The sequence below is a fragment of the Anopheles funestus genome, chromosome 3RL, assembly GCF_943734845.2.
Source record: "Anopheles funestus chromosome 3RL, idAnoFuneDA-416_04, whole genome shotgun sequence".
NCBI lineage: Eukaryota > Metazoa > Arthropoda > Insecta > Diptera > Culicidae > Anopheles > Anopheles funestus.
Genome location: NC_064599.1, coordinates 31132800 through 31145932, shown reverse-complemented (window position 1 = coordinate 31145932; position 13133 = coordinate 31132800). Strand labels below are relative to the sequence as shown.

Here is a 13133-nt window from a genome sequence, read left to right as displayed (position 1 = left end):
AAAAAATATTCCACAAGCGCTTTGATAATGTTTAGTTAATTTCAATATTAAGTTTTTACAATTTATCTACTAGATTTTTACTAAAACTTGCAATGAAAGTGCACTTGTAAATAAACATAAATAACAACTTAAAGGATAGTATTTTGTTTTGTTAAATTTTGTAATCACTTTTGCAAATCTCTCACGTGGTGATGTCTGTCTGATGCATTATTTTACTGATGGAATTGTATAATTTCCGTCCACTGGGACGAATGCTATGAATATAAGTTGTATCGTTTTTTTTTTTTTTGTTGTAATATGAGTTCTCTGCAGTTGGGTTGCATTCACTTCCCTCTACATACTGAATTGCTGTGAATAGGCTTACTGTTTGCTCAATCAATAAATTCGTACAGTTCGATGTTTGGCCTTCTAAACGCTTAACTACCACTGGGTTCACACACTGGGGGAGGTTGTTGGCTACGAATTGGGGATTAAACTAACTGTATCTTATGTAACGGTGTATTTGTTTTGTGCATGAGCCCACCATCCGTTTTGCTCCGTGATGAGTAATGTATACCGCCAAGAGACAGACGGTTAGTGTTATTTTGCATATTTGCTTTCTATTTTATTTTTTTTTTTTTGTAGCAGTCTGTATGCCACGATTAGTCGAAATATTAATTCCTGACTCTCGAAGGTATGTAACGGTAGAAAAAAAACAACTCAAAAATTCATACACAATAAACCAACCGTTTCCGGAAGACCGGTGTAAATTGATCACCATTCAGCCACTAACGCCACTAACTGATTGATTTACGTACTAGAAGAAAAGCGAGCAACCAGCTTCATGGTGCACATATACAAAAAAAAACATTACTCTATAAAAATTCAAGTAGCAAAATGTAGCACTAAATAATACTGTTCATTGATTTTTCTCTACTGTTCCAAGGGAATCGTTGGCACAATAGCCTCGCTAGTACAAAAAAAAGAAACACAATAATATATCAAAAATTTACAAACAGGTATCAGTACAACCGGTTATGGGTGTTTCTACAATTTTCTTAGTTTTGTTTTTACGGTAAAACAGTACTCGCTGTGGTTGGTTTTCTTTTTTTTGTTTGGTTTTTGCAAATGTATATTTGAAACTAGTTACCATTTCTATTATGTTTTAGTAAAGAGCAAAACCGAAACACGTGTCGTGTGATTTCCTGATCTACTTCTAGCGTTTGCAGCGTATTGCTCGATCGTTCGGGACTAAGAGCTAAAGTCCGGTAGCCAAACACTGTGAAATGAAGGTTCGGTAATGCATATGAAGGTTCTGCACTGTATCTATTCTACGTACTGTACGGTTGCTACTACATACACCTGCTAGCAAATCGCTCAGCGCCTATAGTTGTCGGCCATTTTGTAAATTTGATTGTGGTATACACCGCTCTGATACCCGCTCTATCGAACAAATCCTTTGCTCTCGTGTCCGTGTCACAAACCGGGCCAGCTACGTGGACAACGGATCCGCGAGCAACTTGTGTAATGTACTGTTAATGTTGGCCGCTTACTTTCTCTTTCTTGCGGGAGATTCCACCTACGAGACAAGAAGGAGTCGCTTCACTTCTTAAGTTTGCAATCGCCACCCGTGCTCGCTAGCGGCACGAACAGCGACCAGGAACATACCAGTTGTTTGGTGCACGTGTGCAAGATGTAAGACGGGGTGTGTTGTTCGTGTTCGGAACCGATCCCTCCCATTCGGAACCGTATCTACTTACTGCTGCTTTTAAAAAGTTAAGAGTGTAATGAAAATTCAGTCTTTATACACAGATTACAAAATCCTTGCAGTAATAGTACACTTGTAGTAGTAGTAGTTGTAGTAGTAGTCGTAGTAATGCTAGTAGTGGTAGTATATTCTCATTTTTTCTTCGTTCAATCGTGCACTTGGAATATCGATTCGTCTATAGGATTGGATAGATGTCTTTGCGTAACCAATATCTCAATGATTGGAAGAATGTGGGCGAAGAAAGGGCTAAAGTCTGAAACACGACCCCCCCCCCCCCCCCCCCCCACTCACGGGCACTCATTTGAGTGACTTTTTTTCGTACAGGGTGGTTCGAAATCGGTTGCGTGTTTTTTAATTATGTTTCGAGACACAGACACCTGAGGGCATGGCCGTCGAAGAAGAAAATGTAGCAATTGGTGCCATCTATCGACCACAGGTCAAAGATTGGCGATCCGTTGGAGCTTTCGCGAATAGCTCCGGCCACAGACATGGTAGCGATTAGTGGTGCATGGACGAAATCTAGCCACAAGTGCCATCTAGCCATGGCCAGAAGAAAGTTTGGCGATATCTTGGATACCGGCGGAGCTATGGGCAAAGTTGGGCCAAAAATGGGGAAAAATTTACGGTTTCACTAACAGGCTATGGAACTTGGTTCCTCGATGAATAAATCACTTTTCACTATGCGAAAACCTCCTTACAATTTAATAGTAATTGTAAAAAAAATCAAATTCAGGCCACATTGCATAGTCTCCGAACCACCCTGTACGAAAAATTGACACGCAGATGAGTGACCGTGAGTGGGGGGGGTCGTGTTTCAGACTTTAGCCGAAGAAAGTACTAGGTTGGGGACAAAATCTATTCAAGTAACCTGAATAATTGAAGTTGTCGATTAAAGATCGACCAGTGTCCATCGTGATCAATGGTGATGCGGTGAAGCAGCTCAAATGGTGACCAAAACAGTACACTAACACTAGTGTAGTTGGTGGGAGTGGAAGGAAATCATTTATTATGAGTTGCTTCCGTATGGACACGAAATTAAGATCTCTACTATCAACAACTACACCATTTTATCACTATTTTCAAGCATTACAAAACTTCTTTAGTGATCAGAAATTCGATCAACATAAGAGAATATCGAAAAACTTTAAAAAGGCATTATGAAAATGATAACAAATTATGCTACAGTACGGTTCATATTTGACCCAGAAACATCTTCAATAAACTCTTTTATTTCACGCCAAAAATAATGAAGTTCCTCTTTTCTCCCCAACCTAAATAAGAATGCATAACGTATCCGAGAGATATGGGGCGCTTGTTTCGATCGGCAAGTCCCGCGAAAGTTAAAGGCCAATTAAATTGTGATAGCATGTAGAGTAATCATTCTGTCTCTAAACGTCAGTAACGTAGTTAAAGCTTCTGGGACTTATAGTGTAGGTATGAAGGCAACCAATAAGAGCGAAGGAAGTTAACTTGTTGGCACGCGCATGTTATCAGGTTTTGTAAACAGACTGGCGAGCATAATGGAAGGTGTTGCAGGTGACAAACGCAACCTTTCGCTCGCCTCAACTGCCATTGACATATGGACCGAGCGCACTAGTAATCTAACCTGGAACTGCTGTACTCCAATGGGCGATTCTAGGTGTGATTTAGTTTACTGCTAGCTAGCCTAAGAAATGGATGCTTTTGGCTTCTGTTCTTTTTTCTTACGATCCCCGATTATCTTGCTGCACGATCTTCATCAACCAGTTCTCTTGTTTTCCCCTGTGTTGAGTTGTTTTTGCTAGTGTATAGGTGCAAATTGTTCGTTTAAGTGTATATAAAACATTATCTAGTTTTGATTGGCTGTGCTCCACCCAGCACGCTGTATATCGGTGGTAGCAACCGGATAGTGTGGAAATACGGTCACTGTTTGCAAAAACACCCCGTACCGAAGGTGAGACGTTGATGATGACGTCCTCATTAGTATTCCTTTTCTTCTACTATTCCTGGTTCCTGCTACAACAATCCGTCGCTACTTACACACTTAGTAAACGGAAAAGAGTTTCACAAAATGGTTGCCATTTTTGATTTGCGCATCGAGCTGTGTGCTTATACTGCGATCGAGTAATCGGAAGGATGACCCGTCGCATTACCTCCACCGGTTCCACCCATGATGCTGCCCACGATGCCACTGTTTCCGTTGTTGTTATTGTTGTTGCTACCAACGTTGTTGTTGCCGCTGCCATTGTTGTTGTTGTTGTTGCTGCTGTTAACGTTCGATGCACCGGTAGTGCTGTTGCTCTGGTTCGGTCTCGACCAGAGCGACGAGCGCATGCCCAGCTTCAGCTTCTTGATCGTATCAATGTCACACTCTGCCTCGGACAGTTCGATCCGATCCGGTGTACCACCCTCGATCGGGACCTGATGGAACAGGGGTCCACCGCCCGGTTCACTACCGTCCGGCAGATGGAGCGGCGTCAGCAACGATCGCATCGTACCCCGGGGCATGTAGATGTGGTGCGTTTGACTTTGACTTTTTTGGTAGGGAAACGCGTAAAACAAGCGTACAGTTTTTTTTGGGTTGATTTTTGTTTTTGTTGTGGTTCGGTAGTGTATATCAGTTGACGCGCAGGGTACGACGTAAGGTGTAAGTGATTGCCGAAATATTGTACATCAAAGGGTTAGTGCGTTTCATTTTGGTTTGGTTTCGTTTTTGTTTTGTCAAGATTCATTTATCATTAGCCATAGCAGAAAGCATTTTACAATCGTTTGGTTTTGATTATTTATTTTTGAAGTTTTTTGGTTTGGTTTTGTTATTTTTTTTTGTTTTTTTTTTTGAGAGATGACGCAACAACAAACAGGTGATGAGTAGGCAGTAGTAGTAGTAGTAGTGGTAGTAGTAGAAGTAGTGGTAGAAGTTGTAGTTGTAGTAGTAGTTGGTATCGAAACCGAGAAGAAGGTAGAGTCGTTTTAGTGATCAATTAGCTAATGCGGAACGATCATATATTTGGGTTTTTTGGGTTTGTGATGATGAAGGGATGTGGTGAGATTCATGGTGAAGGATGTGTATACTTGTTGTTTTTGCATATATTTTTTTTTGATTTTTGTTTGCTGGACAAGTGACACAGGTGTGTTTCGTGACGATAGGTGGCACTGTGTTGATCGTATCCCAAAACTACATCTTAGCTAGTGCTCTGATCAATAGATTTGGTCTTTTGGAGGAGGCATTTTTTGTCTTTATTTCGTTTTTTTGCTATTAGTTGGGGGTTTCTTTTTTTGTTTGTTTGTTTGTCTCATTAATAATATGTACCCCTTTACGCGGATAATTTTGTTGTTGTTGAGTTTTTGCTTTACTCACACAGCTTTCGTTCTACGGCTGCTTGTACTTAAGGGTTTTGTTGTTTTTTTTTTTGGGGTTTTTGTTTTGTTTAAACAGAATTATCCTTGCCTAATCAGTCGACTAACTTCGATTGGTTTTCGATTTTAGCGGGTTCTTATGTAGCTATATGTATCGCTTTCAACAAGTACAGCGCCGCGCGATTTGCTCCATTTTGTGTTATTTTTTTTTTGTTCCTCCCTGCACCTCACATCGCACACCCATTTCATCAACAGTTGGGAGACAGACGAGAGTTGGTGGAGCCGATTGTTCTACTACTGTGTATGGGGCGAAACTGGGACGGCATGCGGGGAAGCTGTATCGGGACGTTATCGTTCTGGCAACTACTACGGGGTGACGCTAATGGTGACTGAGCTTTGGAGGACTTGTGTCTTGGTGTGGTGTTAGTGTTATGAAGGTGAAGATGATGGTACCTTGAACGGCCACGCCGAGGTAACGACTTTTGTTCGGACATCGGCGACAAATCGGACGATGTGCTCGATTGCGTGCCGTGATATATGAGACCTGGAATAGAACGCATATAGTGGTTCGGGTTATAGCCGTGGTCGCCTGGGCCGCCCGCCGCCACGTCCAGTTCCTTACTGTGCTTCATCTTCGCGTCCAGCTGGTTGGACGATTCGGTTCTGCTGGAGGTTAACTGATCTGGGTCCGAATCGGACTCTTCGCTTTCGGGTTCCGTTTTGCGCGAGTGTCTCCGGCGGCCCTTGGACGAATTCTGCAGCGAAGCGAACACGGAGGGGGTGGGAAGGAAAGTTTTCGTTAGCATGCGTTTAGTGCGTTGCGCGACCGCACCTTGCGCGCAGTGCTGGTAGTACAGTGTACGGTGTTGTGCGTACGTCACTACACCTGGCCACGCTATATTTCTAACGCAAAAGCAGAACACAACAAAAAACAAAAAACCGGCCACCTTGGGGCACTACAAACATAAGCTGAAACGAACTAAAATAGAATTGGGAGGGGAGAAGGACCAGAGGGAGCTTTTTGGGGGATGATGGAAAGCGGATAGGCACTTTTCGTTTGTAGTGGACACAATAGTATACCAGCGTGTACTATCGGCCACTAATGTAGATGTGTTTGAAATTTGAATTTATTTTCTTTTTTGTTGGGAAAGAAAAACAACTAAACAAAACAATTCGGAATTAAATGGAACTAAACAGAACTGATTAATCATTACAATCAAATTAAATCAAACACAGAAAGCACGAAAGTTAACCGAAAACAGAAAGAAGCCGTTCAATAGCCAATCAGTGTGTGTGTGTGTGTGTCTGTACGTGTGCTTATGTTGGGATAGTAGAAGAAGTAAAAAAACGCACAATATTGTAGTATGGTGATTGATTGTGAAGTCTCAGTACCGCTGCTGGTGGTGGCGAGGCACAACCCTCGGTCATGGCGCGTTCGTGGTACATGAAGGAATGGAGCAGTGTGTTGGCCGGCCCGCTGTGATGTGGTTGGGCCAGTGTGCTAGCTTCGGAAAGCTGGAACGTGGCGTACGGCGAGATGTCCTCGGATGTTTCTGCAAGCAGTCGAAAAAGCAACAAAACACCGAGAAGCCTTAGTAGTTTGAAGTGATGCCGGAATTGATTTGGACAATTGGACATTGAAGAAGTACAGTAGTAGCTTCTGAATGATTTTATGATAGTTAATTCGAACTTTTATAGGACAAGATCGGCATCAAATCCTTTTCAATTGTAGGACTTGACCCTCCTCAGTAACAGAAATGCTGCAAGCTAAAGTCCAAGAATAGGACTTGACTCTCCTCAGTAACTTAAAAAAAAATTTGTAAGCTAGAGTCCAAGAATTGCTGTTGCGGTGCCATCAAGAAATAGGTCACCATACGTACCTGGTATTTTGTCACCAGCTTGCAGTGCTACCTTATGGATTGTAGCATAGTAGCGATCCCGTTGTGCATCGGTCGTTTGTTGACTTTCCATCGTGTCTTTTCGTTGCCGACCTCTTTGACCTTTGGCAATGATATGCAAATGTGTTTGTAGTACGCGAATTTCATCAACAACCGTTCCTACCGATACTTACGATATTTGTAACAAACTACCGTAAACGCAATGCAAATGATGGTGGCGGTGATGGTGATGATGATCGGTATCAGGAGTTGAATATTGTTATAAAAAATTTGAGAACGATGTCCTCTTTGTACTAGTTCTGGTGGTGGTGGGTCTGTCAAAGGAATAAGAGAACAATTAAAGTACTCTACGCAAGTCTTTCGAGGATATATAAGGTTGCAATACCTCCGTCTTTGGTGAGCGTCCAGAACGTATACTCGGCATTGGTCGAACCGGCTACGTTATGTGCCTCCATCTTTAGCCGGTACATGGTCGACGGCAGCAGTCCGGACAGTGTGAACCGTCGCTGAGGTTTAAGCGCATTCGATACCAGATGCCACTCGTCATCCAGCCCGGTCGAAACGGAACGATACTGCAGCACAAAGTACATAATGGGACAACCATTGTCGGGCCATCCGTTGAGCCGTAACACTACGGAGGTTGAGTTCGGTGCTATCAGTACCGAGTCGGGTGGAATGCCCGGCGGTTGGCCTTGAGTTTTCACGTTCAACGTCGTGCTGGCAGAGGATGAACCGATCTTGTTGTGCGCTACCAAGTACACCTGATACGTGCTGCCACAGAACAGTCCCTTCAGATCGTGACTGGAGGCATGGCGGGATAGTTGCATCTCCTCCAAATTCCCGTGCACTCGCCGATAGTGGAGGGAAAATGCAGTGATCGGTGCATTACCAGTCGTGCCGATCTTCCAGTGCAGCAGGATACTGCTAGAGGTCGCACTCGTTACGTACAGTACCGGAGGTCCGGGAGGAACTTGTACCAGCAGATTGTGCGTGAGCCGATCCGTACCGATTCCATTGTCCACCTGGCAGGTATAGTTACCGGTATCGCTCGTCTGCAACATTGTCACGATAATTTCCCCAGAATCGAGCAGCTGTATGTTGTGCTGAGTGCCGGGACGTAGCAAAGTATCACCCTTGAACCATTCGCGCCTTGGCTGCCCGACAGCCATACAGTTCAGCGATGCGGACGACTTCCAGGGTCGGATGGTAAGTCCGCCGAATGAAACGATCTTCGCCGGGACACGGTTTGACGTCAGCTGTGACACGACGCGTGAACTCTTGCCTTCACCCACGCGCGTCGATGCAGACACCCAGAATTGGTACTCGGTGTGGCTTTGCAGTTGTTTCGCTTCGAAATGGTGTTGATGTGCTTGCAGGTTCCGTTTGTCGTTGTTCAACTCTTCTCTTCCATTGACCGCTCGCATGTAGAGGTTGTACTTGGTAATGATACCGTTCGGATCGCGTGGCGGAAGCCACGACACGTACAGCGATGATGGCGAGCTGATCGCGATCTTAATATCTGCCGGTGCCTCGGGTGCATCTTCGTCGGTGTGACAGAAGGACGGTGGAGAGATGACACCGTCACCCATGCGAGTGTACGCCAGCACCTGGATGCTATAGTTGGAGAACTTCCTCAAGTTCGACAGATGTATCGTCAACGAAGTGGTCTTGCGCGTCTCCATCTCGCCGCTAGTGATCGCATCTTCGGTCGCACACTCGTAGAACACCTTGTAACCCTGTAACAGTCCGTTCGTGTGGTGTGCTTGCGGCGGTTGCCACGACACCTGAATCGAGGTCGAACTCTGTGCCATACAGCGAATATCTTCGGGCGGTTTGCTCGGCACATCTTCCATCGTTTGGGCGGTGACTGGTTCGGACAGTGGGCCCGGTCCCACCTGATTGAATGCTTGCGCCACGATGGTGTAGCGCGTGTACTTGGCTAGATTGCCCAGCAGCAGCTCACCCGTACCATCTTCCCCATCACCCGAAATGGAGGTAAAGTTGTAGCTGTTGGTGGTCGCATGCATCGAACGGTAACCGATGTTGTAGCCCTGTATTTCACCGTGCCGCAGCTCGTACGACGGTGGCATCCAGCTGATGAGTATTTCGGTGGAGGAAATTGGTCTTGCGCCGAGATTGAGTGGCGGTCCAGCTGGCCGCTGCGGATCAGTTTTGATGAACAGTTCCTGACTCGGTGAGCTGCGACCAGCTGGCCCTTCGGCGATTATTCTGAACACATAGTTGGTCGCTGGTTTGAGGTTCTCGATGATGGTTGAATAGGCGGGCGGATCCGATATCTCGATGTACTGCCACTGTCGATCGATTTCGCGATACTCCACGATGTATTTGGAAACTTCGGCTGCGTCACCACCGCGCGGTTGCCATTTGAGGTTCACTACCCTGCTCGATACGGTGGCCGCCTCAAGCGATGATGGTGGTTGGGGAGGTTCTTGCACCTGTAGCTGTACCAGCTGCTGATCGCGACCGTACAGATTGCTAGCCTGACAGAAGTATGCCCCACTATCACTGCTGTCCACGTTTGATATTTGCACCTCGGCAGATATGCCTTCCGGTGTGGCGTCCTGCTTAATCGAGACGCGATAGTTCGTGGAAGGGTTTAGCTCGTGCTTCCCATTGCGCAACCAAACAACGTTGATCGGTTTGTCACCCTTCACCTCGCACTGCATGATCGCAGTGTCACCCTTCTTCACGGTGACCATCTTCGATTGTCCGGCAAAGTAAGGAGAAGCTGTGTGACGAGAGTCATTGCGCCATTCAGTTGATATATTATGCATCAGAAAATGATTTCATTAAGTTTGGACAAATATTTTTTCCTCAAAAATCATAACTTAATCGAGATTAATGTTCCACATGTGTTGCAGAAAAATAAAAAAAAATACGATAAAATCGTCGACAAGACACTGCTCAATACTCACAGTTAACCTTCAGCTGAATAACTTTCCCGATGCCGGTACCAATGCCGTTGTTTGCCTGACAGAGGTAAAACCCTTCCCGGTCTTCCTTTACGTGCTGAAGCAATAGCGACCCGTTGGCAAGTAGCTTCGTATACGGTCGCTCTCGTACCTCCTCGTAGTCACCGGATTTGCTTCCTTAAGGCGTTTGCAAAATAAACCACGAGCGTGTAGCAGACGGCCGGGAGAGGGTCGGTCGGTTGTGCGCAAAATAAACACAGATTACGGATGGACGGAAGAGTGAAATTGAGTTATAATGAGTTCCCGGTGTATTTTGCCCACCCGGTTCACCCTTTATCCCCTTCCCATCGTGTGGGGCAATACTTTCCTCACAGGGTAAAGGGAAAAAGTGATGTTGATGGAAGTGATTTACGAGCTGGCTCCCCCCCCCCCCCCCCCACCCCCAAAAAGTGTGGGGACCGTTTTCTGTGTTAACAAGTCTTTAAGGTTAGGGAACGGGGAGTTGTATAGTGGGAACAACCAAACGGGGGGTTGTTCTCGAAACCTCTACCGAAACGAATTTGTGAAGAGTTGAGTAGAAGGAAAACACACACACACAACAAAAAAAAAGCTCGCCTGATCGTCCCAAATCACTCACCTGTTGCTTTCTTCCAAAGAATGGTCGGTACGGGGACTCCCTGTGCCTGGCAGTGAAGCATAATGTGGCGGTTCCGTTCGACACTCACGTCCGTCGGCTCGACTACCCAACGGGGTGGAACTGTGCGTGGGGTCGATTTTATCCGTCCCATTGAGTTTCGGGGACGGGTGGTATTTTTTTTTGGTGTTGGTTATTTCGAAGAAACCACCAGCACGTTGTGCAGACGTTAATTCGATGCGGTGGACGACGACGGGAGGGGCGGTGTCGTTTCAAGGGTAAGTGGTCCAGGGCCCGGGGTAAAAAATGACACAACCGTGTTGAAGATAGAAAGAAAAGAATGGAAAGAAGACCGACCCAAAAACCGGCGAACCAGCGAATGGTGATGCCGGCAAGTGGCGGAAAGAAAAGTTTATCGTTAGTCAAAGAAGTGCAAGCGAAAAAGTTTTTTTTGCCGTAGCAAAAGTTTTTCGTAGATTTTCGATCATGTTTTTTTTTTCTTCTTATGTTGCTCGTAGGAGCAAATGATGCATACGGAGGGGGGGATATGGGGTGTAGCATGACGGGTTACAGGCAGGTCGGGACGGTGTCGATTCCAAACGATGGAAACAGGGAGTTGGTATGGTTTTGCTTTGGCATTTGTTTATTGTTGCTTTGCAAAGTGGTAGTGATATATTTTGTTTAATTTTTGCTTATAGCAACGGCTTAAACCGGAAGATTTGTGCGCTGGTGCTGGTGCGGGTGCAATAAATGGCGGTCTGCTATTTTATCATTTTCTAGCGCTATATGTGTAGTTCCGAAGCAAAAAATAATAAACACAAAACACACAAACGTACACATACACACAAGTGGCAGTAGATGGCTCTGGATAAGCAAGAAAAACAAAAAAAAACATAAATAAACGAATCGAAACTTTTCTTGCTCAAGTATTATGACATATTCAAAGCAAAGCTACAAGTGTACTCGTTTGTTTTCTCTTGATCGGTTTGACATCTGTTTTTTTCCTTCTCCCCTTTTTTGTGTTAGTTTTAGCTCCCGTCTAGCCAGAAAAGCCCTTGTGAAAGTTTTGCTAGCCATCCGGACGGGTGGTGAAAAGTTATTCTTTACGGCATTAGCACTGCATGGGAATGTCATAAACTTGATAGGGTAGAATGTTATCCATTTGTCGATGTGTGGGATGTGGTATTGATTTCTACACCGTAATGGATCTTCGTACCGCGTCAGTTTTTGGTGAAGTGATGAACACGTTTCTATGTGGGGAAGGTTTTGCAACGACAAGACAATGAAACAAAAAAGCGAATGATTTTTTTTTGGTGATAAAGTGTTAAAACATCTTTTTCTTTATGTTTTTCCAAATGTGCGTAGAAAAAACTGATTATTAAATATGAATATAATCTTCATCCGAACTACCTCATAAAATATGGTCACGAAATCAATTGTTCTTCCGTCCATTCGATTCGGAGATTAACGAAACGGTTATCGTAAAACAGGTTAGTGAAATTAATACGGAACTTATTATCATTCATTCTATTACTTTGAAAGCAAACGGGCAGCATTTCGGTGGCGGCGACGAATAAGCACTATAATTGAATTCTGTTTTTTACGACATTCAGTGCTTTTGGGGCTTTGGTTACATTCGGAAGATACAGCGAAAGGCGAATACTACGCATACAGAGCAAAGGTGTTTTACGACATACTGTTATGGCTATTTCCTACTGCAGGCATGGCCGTATTCTTGCGTTTGTAAGCATGTAGTGCAGAAAGCTATACGTTTGCTAAAAGCTCAATCAGCTAGACATATTTGGATATAATTTTTTTGGTGCATATTAATTATAATTAAAGCTTTTTTTTATATTATATACAGAAGAAGTACAGGGAATGAGAAATTGAAATAGTTTAGCAATTAATTTTACTGAATTAATGTAAATGGTTGGAACTAAGTAGATCTTTTTTCGATGTGAACGAAGGATATCGTTATTTAAATATATGGTTAATATATAATAGTCTTGCACCAACTAATGTCATATTTAAGATACTGTTTGGCGTGTTTGGAGCGAAAAGTACTGGGCGCCTCCATCACATAGCAGTGAGCGTATCACATAATCGGTTCTTGGTGAAAAAAACATAACCGAGCCCTTCGTGAGACGAAATGATTATGAAAATATGTAGAAGCTATATCAAAACTATACAATCGTTACATATCGTCCTTTAAAATCGACAAAGGCATTAAACTAAAAAAAGCCTGGTGAAAAACACCAGGCGTCTCCATCACATAAGAAATGGATAACAAATAGTGCATAACTTAAGCTTCATCTATTTGTACACGCATAAAAGTCAAGTTCAATACAAACATAGATCAAATAAATTCAATTGAAGAATTTCAAAATAACTTCGTCTATTAAAGATATAGACTAAACGCTCTCCAAGCTGTGTAGCAAAAATTTACAGGAAAATGATTAAACATAATTGTTGTACTGTTTTGTTTAATCCACCAATATGTTCGCACAATCGTGAGATTTTTTTTTGTTCATGAGCGGTCAATATTTATGTATCCGGAAAAATAAATACAAAGCGTACCGAATGTT

At 43.9% G+C, this 13133-nt stretch overlaps 1 protein-coding gene across 5 annotated transcripts in view; it reads right to left on the bottom strand.

The window, feature by feature from the left end:
- LOC125770927 (Down syndrome cell adhesion molecule-like protein Dscam2) overlaps positions 1-13133 on the bottom strand; it is a 369720-nt gene that overhangs the window by 264607 nt on the left and 91980 nt on the right. Inside the window, exons 11-19 of one of the 5 annotated variants that reach the window (XM_049441010.1) lie at positions 10552-10671; positions 9918-10091; positions 7367-9730; positions 7155-7295; positions 6964-7083; positions 6437-6636; positions 5706-5838; positions 5537-5627; positions 2570-4259 (exon numbers count right to left, since the gene is read on the bottom strand). In XM_049441010.1, the coding sequence (XP_049296967.1) occupies positions 3836-4259; positions 5537-5627; positions 5706-5838; positions 6437-6636; positions 6964-7083; positions 7155-7295; positions 7367-9730; positions 9918-10091; positions 10552-10671 (3767 nt within the window). In that variant the 3' untranslated portion in view covers positions 2570-3835. Of the gene's footprint in view, positions 1-2569; positions 4260-4474; positions 5839-6436; positions 6637-6963; positions 7084-7154; positions 7296-7366; positions 9731-9917; positions 10092-10551; positions 10672-13133 lie in introns of those variants that run through there. The other 4 variants (XM_049441008.1, XM_049441009.1, XM_049441011.1 and 1 more) reach the window with 4 other exon arrangements.